Source organism: Eleutherodactylus coqui, chromosome 1 (genome assembly GCF_035609145.1).
Source record: "Eleutherodactylus coqui strain aEleCoq1 chromosome 1, aEleCoq1.hap1, whole genome shotgun sequence".
In the NCBI taxonomy this organism is placed as follows: Eukaryota; Metazoa; Chordata; class Amphibia; order Anura; family Eleutherodactylidae; genus Eleutherodactylus; species Eleutherodactylus coqui.
Genome location: NC_089837.1, coordinates 243052073 through 243072188, shown reverse-complemented (window position 1 = coordinate 243072188; position 20116 = coordinate 243052073). Strand labels below are relative to the sequence as shown.

The window sequence follows — 20116 nt, the reverse complement described above, 5'->3', positions numbered from 1 at the left end:
TTTAGAGATTTCCAGATGGTCACTTCATCATGCCTTCTTCTTAATCCCCACTAGCGTTATGTAGGTACTGTTAACCTATGAAGTGCTACTACCCCAATCTTTTCTATGTGTACAGTACATTGACATTTTAAGCAAAATGTGTAACAATTCTGTAATTTTGGTAGTAAACTTATTTTAGAATATAAGATGATTAAAAAAGACACAATCTCAGCAGAGGTCTAAACATGTCCAGTTTTTGTATTAAGAGAACCATGATTTTGTAGTAAGATAGCCTATTAAGAACTACAAAAAATAGAGACCTGAATTACATTTTTAAGTAAAAATCGCATTATTTACATTTTGGGTATCTAGGGAAAATTAAAGTAAGACACAATATGTATCATTACTGTTGTTTGCTGAAACAAATGCAACAATAAAAATATACTGAGTGATAGACTTAAAAAGAAACATGAGCACAGCAGATGAAGTAATAGGTTTTGTCTTGCTGTTTTAATGCCAGGAACTCTGTTCCATTTTTAATGCAATAATCATAAAAACTCGAGGAATTAAAATCGTATGGATAATTTTTTTTCACAAACCTTTATTTATTTTGATTTCGAATACGGAGACACCTCCTTTTGAGTGGTGGCTCCAAATCTTCTGTCCCTGTGGTGAGCATTGGAGATGAGATTATACATGGTGAGATTGCAGTCTTTTCTGCTGGTTTTGGCACAGGCTGGATAACACAGCCTGTTTTAGGCAACATCCTCAAAGCATAAGCATGGTCCTCATCTGCAGGATTGTTTAGATTAGGATCTTGTTTGTCCCCTGTTGTCAGCGACTCTTCCACAAGAGTCTTCTTGTTGGCTTCAAGCTCCGAGTGGCAATTTGAAGCACAATTATTTTCTTTAACAGATTCCAACTCACTAACTACTGGCTCCTTGTCTAATGTCTTTTTCTGTTCATGTGATTTATCAGAGTTTTTAGTGCCCTCTGTGTTCTTTGTACCATTTACAATCACATTACAAACCGTGGCACTATTTTCATGTCCTGGGTTACTTGGAGCCCGTGAGTTTGAATCACCAAAATTAGATTCGTTGGATGAATACAACTTTGTTTCCACTGGGTTACTACCATCCATACAGTTATTACAGTTGGCTCTATCTGAGTTACCAAAAGCCAAATTTACAACACTGATGGGTTCAGATTCAAGTTTTAACTGCGTATTAACAGCTTTATGAATTACATTACGGAGTCTAGACCTGTGTGCCACAGTTAAATCTATGACCCCATCCTGTGGCAACTGAAGTGTATTAGTGATGCTAGGTTTAATGTTTTCCGGGCTTACTGTCCTCAGTGTCAAATCCACTATTTCAGTTTTCAAATGTTCTTGAGCGACTGGAGCCTGGTGAGAAGAGAGCCCTGAACCACCAGGTGAAGTCTCAGAAGGCTTAAAAGACCTTTGTTTGGAATCCCTCAGGAACAAAGAGTTTTCTTTTGGCTTTCCTCCTGGGCCATCACTGGATGAACTTGGAATGATGCTTTCACCATTACTGGAGAAGTCATTTGGGGGCTTGGAATCTACTGCATGAGGAATTGGTATGGGAATAGGTATTGGAACAGGTAAAGGGACAATCACTGGGTATGGCACTAAAAGGGTAGGTGGTGGCACTAAAGGAGCAAGAGATGGCAAACCAAAATTTACCATCTGAGGCATGTGTATAGGACCATTTGGCATCATGCCCATTGGAGGGAAAGGAAGACTAGGCATAGGACCTCCAGGCGGATGTGGTGGAATCAGTCCTGGTGGATTGCCTGGCATTGTAGGTGTAGTTGATGGGTGAATGTGAGGTGATAACATTGGTCTATGCATAGGACTTGATGTAGGTCCCAGAACTCTAGGCCCACCTGGGGGTGGACCCATACTAGGAATCATTTGACTAGGCAAAGGGCTATTAGGATTTGAGCCATGAGGGCCCCTTAGAAAGGGAGGACGTATCTGTTGAATCATTTGTTGTTCCATGAATATAGGCAGAGGAACCGGTCCTCTATTTGTCATAATCATTGGAGGACTCCTGGGTGGTACGCCCATGGGAGGCACAATGCTGGCAGGTGGTGGGACAGAAACTGAGGCCATATTTGGGCTTTCATTCAGAGGAATGGATTTGGGAACAGGTGTGGGGATTTTAGTAGCTGAGCTGTTGGCAATTTCAGAAGGGGATGCAGTGGTTGAGGCTGATGATCCAGGACCTTGCATTTGGCCAGCTGCAGACACTGGGGAGGGAACCTTTCTTCGAGCATCTGTCAACGGTATATTCCAGGAATCTGGAGTCAGCAGCTGTACCCCCGTGCCTTCTGCTTTATTATCAACTGGAGGATGTAATGTGTTGCACAGTCCAGCTGGAAGGTTGGCTTGTGTTTCTTTGTAAAAAATGTCCATTTTGTATTGATTAAGACACTTTGCACTGCAGAATTGAAGCCTTCTTTCTCCATCGCCAAAGTCCAGGTATTCTTTTGTATGCCGTATGTGTTTACACCAATCACATACCTAAAATAAAGTAATAAAATCAGCAATGTGAAAAGGAATAACAGTAGTATAAAACATATGATGAACTTGACAAAACATAAAAACTAACATCCACTCATTTAGCATGCTGATCAAATTGTATGTTGTTTTAGAGTGCTATATAATTGATGTTTTATCTTCGGTATCAGCCAAAGCAAACATTTTTTGTGCCTTTCTCTTTATGGCTGATTTTACTATGTTACTCGACTATTGTTATCAGCTATTTGTCTCATTCTATACTTTACAGATTTTTTATCTATTTATTTCTGTTTCATGAGTTTCAACTTGATTTTATATGCTTATAAAATGTAGTACCTAAAAATGAATCAACCATGTAGTCAACGGTTACAAATGTACCATACAACCTTGCACAAAAGAATTACATGTTCTTAAGGCATGTAGGTACTGCCATAACTCCTAGGCAGCACGCTCATACCTTCACTCCTTATATTCAATCATGTGCATGTTTATGTCACCTACATCTTATACACATCTCCAGAATCCCATTCACCATAGAATACAATTTAAACTCATCACTCTGCTGTACAGTCTTATATCTCCTCCCTCATCTGTCTACCATCCTACCTGTGTTCTCCGCTCCGCTAATAACCTTACACTAAATTTCTTCATAATCTGAACCTTTCACTCCTAGCTACAAGATGTTAATCCCCAACAACCACAGTTTTAAGATCTAAAACAATTTTTGGGGGGAGGCCTATTATATTCCCTAATCGAACTACTTTTCATTTACACTGCTTCTACATTCCTCCTCAGAACCTGACCTGCTTCATCCCACTGTATTCCCCACATGCATACATCATAATGCACCTTTCCATGCACAAATGCCTGCTGGTGGCTGGCTCATACAGCTTTATATATACTACCCTACTTATGTAAAAGATGGTCAGACCACTGTCACGTTGTTCTCCTATAACCTGTAGTTCTATAGGTTTCCAGGAGCACACTGCTGCAGGTGTGGTTGATTTAGCTGGCCGATGGTGTGGCGTTCTCCAGTCAGCCAATCACCACCAGTCTGCTGCATATAAATACCAGTCCTTCTTACTAGAGGGGGCTGGCCATTCTGTTACGTCTGATGGTGATTGGCTGGCTGGATAACTCACTTGTTCCCATTTCCTCATAAACTGTAAGCTCTGGCAAGCAGAACCTCACTGCTATTGTTCAAACTGTCTATAGGTTTAATACTGTAAGGCCCAATGTCCACGGGCAGATTTGATTTGCAGAAGTGGAGATCCGCAATCAAGCCGCCCATAGGGAAGGATGGGCGTCCGTAAATTAATTAAAGCATGCGGATTTGTTTTGCAGACCTTTTGGTCTGGAAAACAAATCACAGCATGCTTCATTTCTGTTTGGTTCCCACACGGACGGCTTTCATTGAAGTCAATGGAAGCCGTTTGATCCGTGGCCTGTCCGCTGCTGACACTGCAGATGGGCTGTGGATCCCGCAGAAAAGCAGGAGATTTAAAAAAAAATCTGTACTGTGCATGTCCGACATCGAGCCATGCAGACCATCCGCAGTACAGAAAACCCAGAAGTACAGAGGTCTGCGTGGATGCTGCTGCCTGCCTGCACAGGTATGCAGGCTCCTCGGCTGCAGGCCCCCATGCATGGAATCCAACCCGCCCATTGACATTAGGCCTAAGGAATTGTCTTATTTTGTCTATGTTCCCTCTGACCTGTAAAGTGCTATAGAATATGTCGGCATTATATAAACAAAGATTATTGTTGTTATTATTGCTGTTTCAACAATAATTAACGCAATTTCTCAAAATCTGTATTTGTATATTTTATGTTAGAAAAACAATCAACATTTAAACTGAACAAATGCTATTTTTCACTTTATAAAAGTGTAGTTGTTATGCGATCTGTAGGTTATAAATAAGTGAGCATTAGTGCCAATAACCTGGAAAAAACAGTGAATTTCAATAGCTGTTTCCATGGATATTAATATTAGTAAGCTGGACGAGTTATTCATGACAAAACTGTCATCCGTAAATTAAATCTAGGTGATTTCAGACAAATCTTAATGCCTGTTTTAAGTATTGGTTGTACTAGAAAGATATAGTAGACAGGATAGACCTAGAATTTTAAAGTGTAGTTACTCTTAGGACTCAAAATGTGATTGTTCTGAAGAGGCATGAATATTTATACACACTTATAACATACATACTTATGACAAGGCACAGATATGTCATAAGTATGTATGTTATAAGTGTGTATAAATATATTCATACATCTTCAGATGTATTCCATTTAAGCCTGAAGAAGAATCCTGCGTTGGTTTGGAAGCTTGCTATTACATCATGTATTTTTGTTAGCCACTAAAAGGTATCATATCTACAGGATTACTTGGTTTCTCTTGCTGGGAACAATCACATTTTGCTCTACTGGCTAACACAGTACCAAACCTTTGTTTTCATTATACCTCTTAGGACTCATGCACACCAGGGATTTTTGGCGCTATACAACCTCTAAGCTGTGCTGAGTAGTAATATGGCACCCACATGGTTGTATCGAGTACTAGGCCTCCAAATATCTCAGATTTCATTACGGCATGGAATGCTCTATCAAATAAAGTACTATGGAGCTATTTTTCCCCGGAAACAAAACTCCTAGTGGAGGATAACTCGGTAAAATAACCCTGTACCTAGCAGCATATGGATGTTCCTATAGCTCTGCCTTGTACACACGAAGCCTAATACTGCATTGACACAGTGTTCTTTGTTAACCTTACACAGTAAGACTTGTCACATAGTTATTTTGGAACTATTTTCCAGGACCAAAAGGCATTGCCTATTAACAGTTCCATCATCACCTAACTCTAAAACCATCGTCTTAAGATTCCCGTTCACTGCTTCTGTGAAATTATTGTGATTTCATTAACACATTAATTTCTCAACACCATCCGTTCTCACAGATGGCTAAGACATGATCTACAATTCAAATGCAACTCTTGTTTGCACTAGTGCCTTTCCTTCGTATGGCATTTTGAACAAGAATTAATATGGGTTCTCTTGCCATTGCTATAAACAGATAAACAGATGTCAGCAGTTCTCCTGATGCCTTCATTTTTGGATAGGATAGAAGAAATATATCATTTACCCATCCGTGATGTTTGTGTGGTTCCAATTATTCATAAACTAATACACTGCCAAATCTGACAAATATATTTGAATTTTGAGAGAAATAATGCAAACTTTGACTTGTCACAAATATAACTAGATCATGCAAAGCTAATTTTTAAGTCTCATCTATACAACCACACTTCAGGTTTTGATGTTAATAGCCGCTAATAGTAAACCAACGTCTCATCCCTTATTGCTATCGTGTGAAAGCCCAATTAGCTCAATTTTAAGCACCCAGTGACTTAATTTACTTCACTTACTACAATTTGGAAGTACACTGTGGAGTGTGAGGAAGGGCATAGAGCAAGAGCAGACATATCACATTACATTTTACGAGCCACCAAAAACAAGTATAAAAGTAGTACATGAGGGTCCCAAAAACCAATTTAAATACTATTTATGTACATACATCATCTTCTGCAGAAAACAGATTATTTACAGTGCAAAATGTTGGCACGAAGTGCAATGTTTTTTAATCTTCCTATTGCGAGATGTGAAATGTCGTTTGTACCAATCTGCTATCTGCGTGGCAAGTAACATCCAAAATTTTAACTCATTTTGAGCTATAACTCCAGAATTATCCATGTATGCAATATGTCCTACATGAGTATATGGGTGCTTTTAAACACCAGCCAGTGTTTTTTAATAGTAAGTATTTACCTAGATCAGAAATTCATGCTAATTGACTAATGCATTTTTATTCCTTCACTTTTACATGTGCTAATCTCCCAGCATTTCACTAGTTCAATGTCTTAAAAAGCCTTGCTTTGGCAATTTACACTCTAGATGGTGAAATCTTCAATCTGATCTCCTAACTCTCCCTGTCTACTATACAGCAGACATCATTGCCTTGTATGAGCTCCTCTATGATATTAAGGAAGTGACTGTTAATAAGCTGTTAACTGGGTTCAATAGCAACCAGCAGAACTATGAATGCAGCTCTGTGCTGTAATATAGTCTGAATAACTCAAGATCATTATACTTAATGTTTTTACAAAGCCACCCAACTTTTTTAGGTATATCATTTCTAGATATAAATTACAAAATGGTGTTAAACCTCTGTGATCTTCATGCACAATACTCTCACTTTGTAATCTATGGTGTATTACAATTCAGTGCTAAAGCCGTACTTGTGGACAACAGTAGTAATGACTGCCACTGATAGTTTTCCAATACATTGACTGCTATGTGTCAGCAACGTAACATCAGGTTACAATCATATGTTAAATCTAAAGAACTCCCACAGAAGTGATGTAAACCTACTGAAAAATTTAAAATTTTGTGTGTACACAACCACAATTTCTTTAATCTGGTACCCAATAGACCAGTAGATTCAACAGTCTAATACAGCCTAACCATGTGAAATCTTGCAAGGCTTTCAGTGAACTCCAGAAGGATCCATAACAAGTTCCTGTCAGTTACTGACAGTATTATTTCAATGTCAGAATTATTTTATTTTGGTTACATGCAAATTTAATTTAACCTTTTTATTTTTTTTACCCCCACCTCTCAAGAGTCATAAAAGCATGTTCATTTTATTTTTCAGGTCTGTACAATCATAGTGAAAGTAAATTTATATACATAATTATTTTTGTCTTAATTAAAAAAAATAAAATAAAAAGTTTAAAAATGCACTTTTCCTATTTTTTTGCCAAAAAATCCAAACTATTACAATACTGCATTATTTATCCTGCAGAGTGACAGTCATGTATACCCCAAATTGGCTCCAATCAAAACTATGGGTCTCAGAATATGGCGACAAAAAAAACTATTTTATTTATAGAAAACATTATTCATTTTTCAAAAGCAAAACATAAAATGCTATGTACATTTTTGTCACCATAATTCTACTGACCCATAGAACAAAGATAACATGATGTTTTTTCCACACTGTCAACACCATACAAGAAAATCTCCCCCAAAATGGCGAAATTGCATTTTTTTCCATTTCACCGCACTTACAAGTTTTAAAAAGTTTTTCATTGTTGTGGCCGCTCAACATACAGTATTAATAAGTTTCGGAAAGACAATTGTATAGTGAAAGTATTGTATATTGAAATCATATTGCTATGGAAAACTGGTAATTGGTTCCAATGTTCCAAAATATCAACCACAAGTAATACAAAGCGTAGATGAAAGAAAATTAAGCAGATAACTAAGAGCTGTAAATCACTTTCTATGTAGAGGACAGAAAACTAAAATTCAGCTGTGCAATCTGATGTTCAAAGGAGCCGCTCATCCTAGCTTGGGTAAAGGGCAGTACAGAACCGCACTGTACTTATAGAGAAGCGCCAGTCAGTTTATGCCCTTTGTAATACAGGGGATTTACTAGTGAAATGCCTATGCTAATTAGCTGATTTTTCCAGAAAAATGCACATGGCTCAGATCCAAACTGCCTGTGTCATTGTGTGTTGTATCTATTAGAAAGCTACAACAGCCCAATAAACACCAGTGTATGTTGAAAATATTGTATCCTGAGGCCATTGTAACTTGAGAATGTCCATTATATGGCACATTAAGTGGTACCATTAAAAAATAAAATGTGTCCCAAGAAAAAACAAGCCCTCATAAGGCTACGGTGATGGAAAAATAAAAATTTTATTGCTTTCGGAGGGTGGGGATGATAAAATGAAAATGAAAAACCCAAATATCTCTAGTCTTAAAAGGGTCAAAAATCGATTGAATTGAGCAACGGGTATAAAACATTAGCTAATAAAACGGTATAACTGTTGCCTGTGGCAGTCTGCAAGAGAGAATAGCCCTACACATGGAAAGCTTATTTGTCATCTTAATATGTCCTACACGAAACAGTCATGAGTCGGACACTCCAATATGATGGAGCACTGACAACATCACTGGAACTTCAGCCCATCTTATGAGAAGAATCACAGAATGGAGTGAAGATTCAAGATTATGTGCTACACATTCAATACTATAATTCAATGAAATTATGCTCCGCTATTTATTTCAGTGCAGCAAGGAAACAGAGTGATAAAAAAAGTTAAATTAGGCTCACTGTGGGGCCTGCTATTTATATTTCCATGGCATTTTGCCCGACTACTACTTAAAAGCTGAATGGATGTGAGCTCATTCAACTTCTTTCCTGTGAAACATTGTACTCCAGTAAACCACATAAAAGGCATAGCATCAGCAGAATATTAGTCTCTTTTGATAGAGTAAAACCTAAGCCAGGTTTGTGGGATCTGATAACTTGGTTAGTAAGTGTTTCATTTGGCATCCATACACAAGAGAAAAAATGGTTTACAAATTCAGCACTATGAACAATTGTACTAGTGTAGTGCAGATGCTTGTATGTGGTTTTTGTTCCCTCAAATAAATCTTAAAGAAAAATAATTTTTTTGCAAATATTTAATAGAGCTAAATTGCCTTTTTTAAGTGTGGCCTTCTTACAAAATGTGTGACAATGCGCTATATAAAAAAATGAAGACCATTCTATAGCTACAGCTATCTTTCCTAATCTCCCATATAGATGCATGTTACTCTTGACTAAGTGTGCCTTGTGCGTAGGGAGGGGGAAAAGCTGCCGCCAGATACCTCCAGCAAGAGAATCATGTGAAGCAGCGGCCTATTGCCCAAAAACAAAAAGATTGGATAGTTGAAATATGCTTTTCAAAATATATACTTTTTATGGCTAGGATCTACACTTACGTCTTGTGGAATTAAGGGGCTAAAAACTTAGAAAGCTAAAATATAAGAGTGTGAAATAATCACTGTAGTATATTATACAAATAATATCATCTTGTCATACTGTAAACTTTATTATAATGATTCAGCTTTAATGTATTTCAACAAAAAAAGAATTATAAATTCCAGTAAGACAATCAATATTTTTGTTCCGTTGTACAGTTGACACAGATATAATTGCATTAATGACCAAAAATGTGTTGGGGGCAAGTACTGGTTTTAGCTGATATTGATTTCTTGCCTTAGGCGTAGCTTACAGTTACTACCACTAGAAGAGGGACAAGGCAGCAGCTAAGACAACCAATAACTTCTGCTCTTCAAACATCACGGCTCTATGCAGGTAAACCTGTAATGGTTGATATTAATAAAAATACGTGTGAATTAATAAAAGCTATAGTATTGCTTTGCTACAAGAGATGAGCGAACGTACTAGTTTAGGGCGTTTTTGCACTCGAGCACTGCTTTTTCCGAGTAACTGACTACTCGGACGAAAAGATTTGGGGGGCGGCGTGGTGGAGCGGGGGGTAGCAGTGGGGAACAGGGGGGAGCTCTCTCTCTCCCCCCCCACTCCTCTCTGCAACCCCCTGCTCACCCCGGCGCCCCCCGAATCGTTTTGCCCGAGTAGTCGGTTACACGGAAAAAGCGGTGCTCGAGTGCAAAAATGCCCTAAACGAGTAAGTTCGCTCATCTCTATTTGCTACCTACATTTTTTAGTAGTGGACGCACTCTTGAAAGTTTGTTTGCATTTCATCACTAAACCATCCTTATATGTAGTTTGTACGACACTTTTTTGTGTCTTGTATAATTTTAATTCAAAGTCCTTAGGAATATGACATTCAAATAATGAGTAGGGTAGGAATGCGCCACAAGGTTTTCAAAACTCCACTCCACTGGGGTTCCACAAGTACCCGATCCATGTGTTAGCCGGAGAGCTGCAGGACATTTAAAAGGGGCTCCCTGATACAGGGTAACCCTCGAAGAGAAATATATAACACAATTATGTTAGAAAAAATTGTCACCGCGCTACGTGGTACTTGTATTATATGTATGAAAAACACTTTGTCTTTAGCGATAAGCGTAAAGGCAAGTGATAATGTAAGAAAGACACTTACTGGGAAGGAGGGGGGGGGGTGTAAATTACAGAAGCCCCCTCCTTGAAGTGTAGACTCCAATCACTGACGAAGATACACACCGGTGTACTGGATAAAGTCCAAGGTTTTATTTAATAATCCACCGATTGTGGAAAACGTAACAGGCAGGCAACGCGTTTCGGAGTCTACACTTCAAAGAGGGGGCTTCTGTAATTTACACACCCCCCTCCTTCCCAGTAAGTGTCTGTCCTACATTATCACTTGCCTTTACGCTTATCGCTAAAGACAAAGTGTTTTTCATACATATAATACAAGTATCACGTAGCGCGGTGACAATTTTTTCTAACATAATTGTGTTATATATGACATTCAAATAACTTCCTCCTAACCAAGTAACAATGCAGGTAAAAATATCTTTATCATAAGTTTGTGGTTATTCTCTATACATGATAGAAAACATACCAACATTACCTTTAGTGCTTATATAATAGGTGACTGTAGGATAGTTGGTGGAAGTATACACACTTGGCTGGTAGTGATAGTGGTACCCACCAGATGCATTTAGCAATGTACAATATGTTAGCTCTCCTGACATGGCTGTTTTATTAAATACCCCATTAGCAGTACAGCCTACAATTGGAAAAAAAAGGAGCAATAGTCATGAATAAGGAGAAAAAGTTAAGCAGATCATGTGGACAACTGCTGTACTATTTTTTGTACAATTTTTTATACTATATACTATTATAATTAGCTAATATTTCTACAGCCAAGTTGTACAAATTCCTCTAAATTTCTCTAAATATGCCTGGTACAGACATAATGGTGGTAGTTCTGTAAAAGAGCACCGAGCACTGGATGGCTGAGGTGATATGTATGTGTAAAGTACTCTTTTATCACATTAATTTGAGGATGCCTCGCACATGAAGTGTTAGGGTAAGTGTTACTTTTTGGATGTACTTTAAAGCGCTTGACTTGTCTAACTACACAATGACTAATTGGTTCCACACATTAAAAATTGTTTCTAAATTTGACAGCTTGTAACTGTAAACCTTAGGTGTTAGATAAACACTGCAATTAGGAATATCATGTTATATGTATGCTCTGGGGCTTATTTGCAATAGAGCACTGAAACCAACGCAGATAGACTGTATGAGAAGACATAAGGTGAGGGTACAAATGTAGATTACTTCATTTTTTTGCTAAATGAAAATATTTTTTTGACAGTACCTCAAATTGCTTTTAAGAATAATTAATTCCCAATTAAAAACACCACTGATAGTGGAAACAAATTTGCTACAGTACAGGATCTACCTTGAGCACATGTCCTTCCACTGAACCAGTCATCTATAATATTTGACACCTTCTCTCATTGTAAATTCAGGAATGTCATGCAAAAGAAAGAGCCAAACAAACACAGAGTCTGTTACTTGATACTGAACTGTGGCTGGTCTTTGCCCCAGGTACTGGCACCTTTTCAGTAGTATAAGCCCTGCACATTTTAGTTCCAAGCATTGCAATAAGCTGCTCTTGTGTGGGTCACTTGTGCAGCACATGAACAAATAAAGACACACATGTGCAATGACAATAGCATTCATAATGTTGCCCATTAAGATTATCTTGCCATCATTCAGGTAACTAAATAACTGTTGCAATACTATAGTCATTGAGGGGAATCTATTAAACTGTTTACAGTAGCATTCAGGTAGATAAGGGCTGCAAATTTTCCTCCCTCCTCTCCAGTCCATCCTGAATGCAGTAGCCAGGCTTATCTTTTTGTCAAGCCATTACACTGTTGCCTCCACCCTGTGTCAGTCACTGCACTGGTTGCCCATCAAATATACAATATAATTTAAAATCATCACTCTCATCCACAAGGCCCTCCATAATGCTGTGCCACCCCCACCCCCATATCTCCTTCCGTATCTCTACCATCCCACCCGTGCTCTACACTCGGCTAATGACCTCAGCCTAAATTCTACTTTGAACCCCCATTCCTGTTTCCAAGATTTTTTCCAAGCCACACCATTTCTCTGGAATGCACTACCCCAGGGAATCAGATTGATTCTAAATGCCCACAGCTTTAACCCCTTGAGTGGCGGGTTTCTTACCACCCTGTCAGACCCACCAGGGCAGGTTTTTAAATGGGCCAATCATTTAATTTCAACTAATTTTCCTGTCGCGTTCCAAGAGCCATAACTTTTTCATTTTTCCATTGACACAGCCATATGAGGGCTTGTTTTTGTGGGACAAGTAGTACTTCTTGATGGCATCATTTGGGTATGTATAATGTATTGCATATTAAAGGGAGATTGGGGAAAGAAATTCTGCGATTTGTTTTTTAGATTTCAATTTTACGGCGTTCAGCGTGCAGAAAAAATAAAGTGTGATAACATTATTCTCTGAGTCAACACGATTCCGGCGACACCAAGTTTATACAGTGTTTTTATGTTTTGCTATTTTTGTACATTTAAAACATAAATAATACATTAAAGTCATTCTACAGGCTAGTACGATTATGCCCATAACAAATTGTAATAGTTTTTTTCTTTCTCGCTACTTTTTCACAGTTTAAAAAAAAAAATATATATTATTTTTTTATCGCTGCATTCAAAGACTCCTAGCATTTTAATTTTTTATCAACGGATCTGTGTAAGGGTTTTTATTTTGCAGGATGAGTTGTACTTTCTATTAGTACCATTTATTGATCTGTGCAGAATTTTGATCACTTTCTATTCTGTTTTTTTTGTATGGTGAGATAGGCTAGGATAGCTATTTTTGCCACATTTTAATTTTTTTTCCATACTGTGCACAATGCAGACTAACCTCTTCCCGTTCCAGGACGTATATTTATGTCCTGTAGCATCGGGGTATGTATAAAGGGAGATCGTGGTGCAACAAGCCCTCATGCAGTAACGTCGATGAATAAATAAAGGAGTTATGATTTTTTAAACTGGGAGAGGAAAAAATGAAAATGGGGGAAAAAAAGGGGGCCGCGTCATTAAGGGGTTAAATAATGTACTAGCTTCCTTCTTTGGGTTACTACGAACACAGGATACCAAATGTGTAATTTTGTTTTTCATTTAAAATTTTTTACAAAGTAAAGGGAGAAAGGTGTTTTCATTTTTATTTCTTTATAATTTTTTAACTTTTTTTTCAACTCTTTAAATTTTTTTTGTCCCTTTAGGGGACTTCTACAGAGACCCATCAGGACCCCTAATCACATTGCCGGAGGTCCGATGGTGTCAGCCCATTACATGCTACGGTCGCATGTAAATGGTTAAACAGCAGAGATCGTAGGTTTTCTCCATTCTCTGATGTGTAAGAGCTGGTGCCCAGCTATCCTCTGACAGAGGGAGACCACTCCCTCTGTCAGCCCTTTACATGCTGCAGTCTCATAGACCACGGCATGTAAAAGGTTAACATAGTAGGGATTGGCGGTTTTCTTCATTCTCTGCTGTGTAAGTGCTGGTGCCTGGCTATCCTCTGACAGCCGATCACCAGCTCTCCCTGCCACGGAGACCATCGGCCGGCTTCTGACAAGCTGATGGTCTCTGTGGTGACGTATAAACAGGGCAGGAGATCAAAAAAAGAAGCAGGAAGTTACCGGCAGATCGGTTATATCTTCCCGCTTCTTTGTTTTAAGTCCTGCACTGTTCTGTGTGGGTCTGTGCAGGCTGAGCACACTGCCACAGTTTATGGCATTGTGCTCTGCAGGTCCGATAGTGAAACATAGCCTGGAAATCTTCCGGCTATATCACTATGGGCAGTGGAGCTCGTTCCGTAAAATTCCCGGGCCTGCCACTCAAGGGGTTAAGCAAGCCCTAAAAACACATCTTTTTAGGGAGGCAACCATATTTCCAAATTTAAACTCCTCTATCTACTCTGGTTTTATGTCCAACCCCCTAGTAAATTTGACCTTCTTCTTCCCACTGCAATCCACACACAACTCTATCTACCTCTTATCTGGTTATTCACAAAGACAGCTGGTGATTTACTCACACAGCTTTATGTATTTACGTCTTTTCCCAGCTGCTATGTAGGGAACTACAGCTCCCGAACTGCTTTCTCGCCAGCAGATCTGGAAGTGACGTCAGGCGGGAACCAGTGATGCAGGGAGCAGGAAGCAAGGGACACATCGGAGCAGGGAGCTGCCAAGCTGCCAGAAGAACAGGCTGGGGAGCCGCCGAAGCACCCATCCGGCGGGGAGAGAGGAACAGGGAGAAGAGGAGTGGATCCTGGAGTGGCAGGGGGCCAGTGAGACCGGACGCCGGTAAGAGAGGATAGGAGCAAGTCGTGACACTGAACCTGCACCTGGTGTGTGATGTCATTGGCAGCCCGACAAGGCTGGAGAAGAGCTGCAAGGAAGAAGATTGCTGCTGATAAGTATATTCTTAGGTGAGAAAGTGTGAACAAGTGGTGTGTGAAGCAAGTGAGTGTGTGTAAGTGAGAGTGAATGAGCAGTGAGTGTGAACGAACGGTGGACATGTGAATCAGTAAGACTGACAGCGAGCAAACAGGAGGAGCCTTAGTGTGGTATAGGTGAAAAAAAAGTGTGAATGGGTGGAGGCACGTGAAAAGTGTGAGCTAGTTGATTTTCAATTCTATTTTAAATTAATTTGTAAATGCCCAATAAGAATGTGCTCCATGCTTGGCAATGCAGTCCAGTGTGCATTTGTGCCATGTATGCAGTTCTTGAGCAGGCGGTCGAGGGTGCATACTGCTGTGCGAGATGTGAATATGTTACACATTTGGAAGCCCAAATAATGGATCTAAATAAGCTACTTCCAAAACTGTGACACATTGGCAATATGGAAAGGAGTTTGCTGCTCACTGAACAGGAACTGGCTGGGGTAGATGTGGGGGTAGAGGGTAGTTCAGGAGAGCAGAATGAACAGGAAGCTAGCTGGGTGACAGTTAGGAGGGGTAGAGGGAAGAGATCAAGGGATGCTAGTCTTGAACTGGCACATCCCAACAAGTTTGCAAAGTTGGCAGATGAGGGGGTTGCCATTACAGGGTTAGCACTGCTACAGCATGACGTACCCTCTGATCACCAGGGAGATGGCTGCTCCAGTAAGAAGGGGAAGGGAAGTGCAGGGCAGGCTAGACAGGACCAAGTGGTGGGGAACTCCATCATTAGGGGGACAGACAGGGCAATCTACCACAAAGACTGGGATCATCGAACGGTGTGTTGCCTTCCTGGCGCTTGAGTTCAACAAATCATGGATCATGTTGACAGATTACTGGGAGGGGCTGGTGAGGATCCTGTGGTCATGGTACACATTGGCACCAATGACAAAGTCACAAGAGGCCCCCTAAAAATGATTTGAGGGATCTAGGATCTAAGCTCAGGGCAAGGTTCTACAAGGTAGTTTTCTTGGAAATACTACCTGTAACACGAGCCACACCAGAAAGGCAGCAGGAGATTAGGGAGGTCAACAAGTGACTCCAGAGTTGGTGTAGGAAGGAGGGGTTTGGGTTCCTGGAGAACTGGGCTGACTTTGCTGTTGGCTACAGGCTCTACCGTAGGTAGGGGCTGCATCTGAATGGGGAGGGTGCAGCTGTGTTGGGGCAGATGATGGCTAGAAGGCTGGAGGAGTGTTTAAACTAGGAACTGGGGGGTGGCAACAAGAGTAGTAGCAGAAGTAGGGGGGAAGACAATGTAGACAGAGTTCTGGAATTAAGGAATGGGGGTTGAGCGGGGTCGTGAGGGAGTTAGTACAGATAGAACTGACAGAGCAACAAATAGGATGGTAAGTGGCATAATAAATACAAACAGTAACCACAACTGTATACATTGTATATCTACGAATGCAAGATGTTTGGTCAGAAAAGTGGATGTGCTTGAAACGAGAATGTCTGAGAAAAACTATGATATAGTAGAAATAATGTAAACATGGCTTGATGAAAAATGCAACTGGGCGGTCAATTTACAGGGTTACAATCTCTTCAGAAGAGACTGAAGGAACCAGAAAGGAGGTGTGGGGGGGGGGGGGGGGGAGTCTGTACGTTAAATCCTACTATTGGGGTTTTTCATGGAAAATACTATTGATGACCTATCCTCAAGATAGGTCATCAATAGTTAATCACCTGGGGTCTGTCACTTGGGTACCTAACTGATCAGCTAAGTGGGCGCATGCTGTCAGTGCCGTAAATGCACAGAGGTCAGAGCTGAAGCAGCGAAAGTCTTAAAACTGCAGGAACGCTTTCCCAAGAAGAAACACCCCCAATCCCAATCTACGTTTGAGCCATGACTTACCTGAATAGTGGTGGTCCACACTGGCAAATCCATAAGTTCCAGCATTACTGACACAGTAGGTTCTGCTTCAGTACCATCATCTAAGGCCAGAGAATGGTGTGCAATGAGCCACATGCCTGCCTGAATGGAGGAAAGTCAGCCAAACCTCCAACAATCTACTCGGCCTAATGTAGGGGTCTGCCACAACGCTTTGCCGCCAAAGATTTCATCTGGCAAATGTATGTACAAGTTTAAGTGAGCTCTCCATAATTATTATATCACATTGTTGATGATCTCTTCACCTGGGAACTGGCGAATTACAAGCGGGGAGGGGATACAGAAGCGGGGCCTTTACAAATGCGATAGCATTTGCAAATATTCATACTTCTATGCAAACAATTATTCGCACATTCGAATGTTTTTATGCCAAAATGAAGCTTCACCCTTGGAACAGGAGCGGACATCTTGAGGATGAGGAAGTGAGAAGAAGCGCACCACAGAGAAGAAATGATGGGGAGAGTCGCTGACGATTAAGTGTAACTGTCTGAGACTAGGGCATCTGAGAGACTCTGTGGCAGGAGCAGCGCTGGGCTGCAAAAGGGTGCTGAGACTGTTTTGCGGCAGGAAATTGGACTGCAAATTCATTAAGGCCACAGCCATAGGAAGGCTATGGGAGCCATTACACAGACTGATCCTTTCTTCGGCAGTTGAATGTTCTGGTAACTGGTGACAGATATTGGACAACTCTGTACCCTCCATCACTGTGAGAAGGACTCTGGAGTTCATAAGTGAGAAAAGTGCCTCAGTAAAAACAAAATTTTGCATACACAAACAATCAGAGATGGACTGTAAGCAGGCCTGCAAGGAAGAGACTTTGACATACATAATTTTATTCATCATTTGAGCTTTGCGTTGAAAGGAACTTATCTTGTCCTTTGTAGTACTTTGGCTTCGCAGACATCTTTTCAATAAATGTTGACTGTGTGCGGAGAGCAACTATCTTTATTGAACTATCTCTTACTCTAGAAACAGTATGTAACTGTCCTATTATACAGGAAATCTTCTGTGAAACTGTGTATCAACTGTACTTTGTTTTCTGTATCTGCCCCAGGTCATGATCATTAGGTGGTGATAGTCAGGGCTTATCACTAAACAAAACGGTGTAGCATTATGGTTATCCATCTTTCATTTATCTCATTCAAGAACATCTGCCTGTTGTTACTGGTTATAAAAAGCTATATTTTTGTAGACTGGTGTCTGCATTGTATTTTGAACTCTGTGTCATCTACCACCGTTACATAAACATAAGGTTATGCTAAAGCACATATGAAATAAAAAAACAATGATCAAGGCTCCCATAGTGTAACAACACAAATGAAACAGGATCCAGAGATAACTACTGTATGAAAGTGATAGGCACCCACCGGATACCTGCACAGTAAGTAAAGTATGGCATGATTATTGTACTATGCTCCTTATCTACTACAGTATATTCTACTTTAATGTTACTAATTTTGATATCACCAGAGTGAATTTTAATATTCAATCAGTTCCCACATTCCTTTATATAAGAGTTCTCACTGATCTGATACCATACAACTGGTACTTCATATTTCACTCTCTTCAATATTTCTGTTTTATTAAGATCCTGTTTCTCAGGGAACATTAGATGGAAATTCTTTAAATGCTAACTTGCATGGGTTGAGAGGGGTGGAAATGATGTTGACCTAAATATTTGTCTCTAAATATTCCTCTGCATATATATCACAATGTCAAAAGATATTTCCTAATGATAATCGTTTAGCAAGAGAGTAGTATGAGCTTTCCAAGAAGCAGATCACTTCAGATGCGTTCTACAATGCAAGAGTCCTCTGAGAGAGACAAGCTGCAGTTATTCAATACATAGTGTTTTGAGTAATTACACACAGATATAATTGATTCATTAGACAAAAAGACAGACAGATGTAGGCCCACTGCATTGCAGTTCATTAATGTAAATTATGTATTCTTCTTTTAATATGGCAAGGGTTCTACAGGAAGGTAATGAGAAACTGCATGACACCTATCAGAAGATTATCCAGAAGAAATCCTCTGAAGCACCTGAGACGTAGCCTATAAGAACATGGATGACTAAGAGGGGAGTAATGTGATGTCGCTAGGCATGAAAAATCTGTACCAGGGCCTCCCAACTAGCATGCCATTTATAATACTGGTGTCTTGTTATGTGGCACCGTGGCCTTTGGGCACCGGGGCTAGGCACAACTGCTGTCTATGCAAGCCCCATAGTTATGCCCCGATTATTATGTGATGTTATGTAAATGATGTACTGCTGTGAAAACAATGGTAAAAAGAGATCTTAACTAGACATACATGTATTCATCATTGTGGAAACTTTGCAAAAATAATGTTTGCAGGATACATCATGTTGATGAAGGAGTATGCCATTTTTAAGGCATCTAGCACACAAACACAACTTGATGCCTGTAACACAAACTGCATATTATCTGGTTCAGATGCAGATCTGTCTACAAATCATAGCCTTCTCAGATCAAGTTGGGACTTAGGGCTTAAACAGATGGGCGTGATTTAGTCCTGTTATGTGCCACGACAATCTTGGCCACATAATGGGACGAAATGAAACCATTGATTTCAATGGTTTTGTTTCCGCTATCAGGATTCTCAGCCTGAGTAAAAATTGGACTTCACCTATCTTTGTTGCATGTAGTTAATACTATGTGTGAGAAATATAGGCCTGGACCTATCGTTCCACTTTTTTTTCAAACTCCCGTGCATTACTGCAGTTTGAATGTTCAAAAAAACCCCCACAAAACCCCGGTTCATGCGCAACTACACTCCGTAGAGGTGAGTGTAGTTGCGCACATAACTATCTATTTTAAGGCCCATTTACACCAGCCGATGATCACTAAAAAATCTCTAATCGGTGATCGTTTTAGAGATAATGGGTGCATGTAAATGTGCGCTCATCGCCCACTTTTCAGGCACTGTTAGCTGATCCTTAAATTCAAGCTAACCTAAAAATCGTCCTTCACTTTTATCAGTAGTTCTCCACGGGGAGTGCTGATAGCATTGTTTCCCTGTGGAGAACAAAGGATCTGAGTGCAGATAATAGCCCTTGGTATATTAACTGCATTCAGCTAAGGCTTCATTTGCACACCTAATTAGTATTTAGGTAGCTGATTAGCTACTTAATAGTTTATGCAAAATCATCTCTCAAAGCTGTCACTCAAACTGTCAATTGAGCGATCTTTGAGCGATCATTGGCCCGTGTAAACCAGCCTTAAGCTCTTACTAGTAGACTTGACATTCAAGAGTTTCCAGATCAAAAATCAATTGCATATGAGTGATAAACCTGTTTAGTAGGCTTATGAGAAGCCCA

General features: G+C 39.9%; 1 protein-coding gene across 3 annotated transcripts in view; it reads right to left on the bottom strand.

Annotated features, from left to right (window-relative positions):
* The window catches only part of SOBP (sine oculis binding protein homolog), a 208329-nt gene that overhangs the window by 16193 nt on the left and 172020 nt on the right, over window positions 1-20116 (bottom strand). For all 3 annotated transcript variants that reach the window (XM_066607371.1, XM_066607388.1, XM_066607380.1), the window contains one exon: window positions 579-2527. In XM_066607371.1, coding sequence (XP_066463468.1) covers window positions 581-2527 — 1947 coding nt within the window. In that variant the 3' untranslated portion in view covers window positions 579-580. The remainder of the gene's footprint in view (window positions 1-578; window positions 2528-20116) is intronic.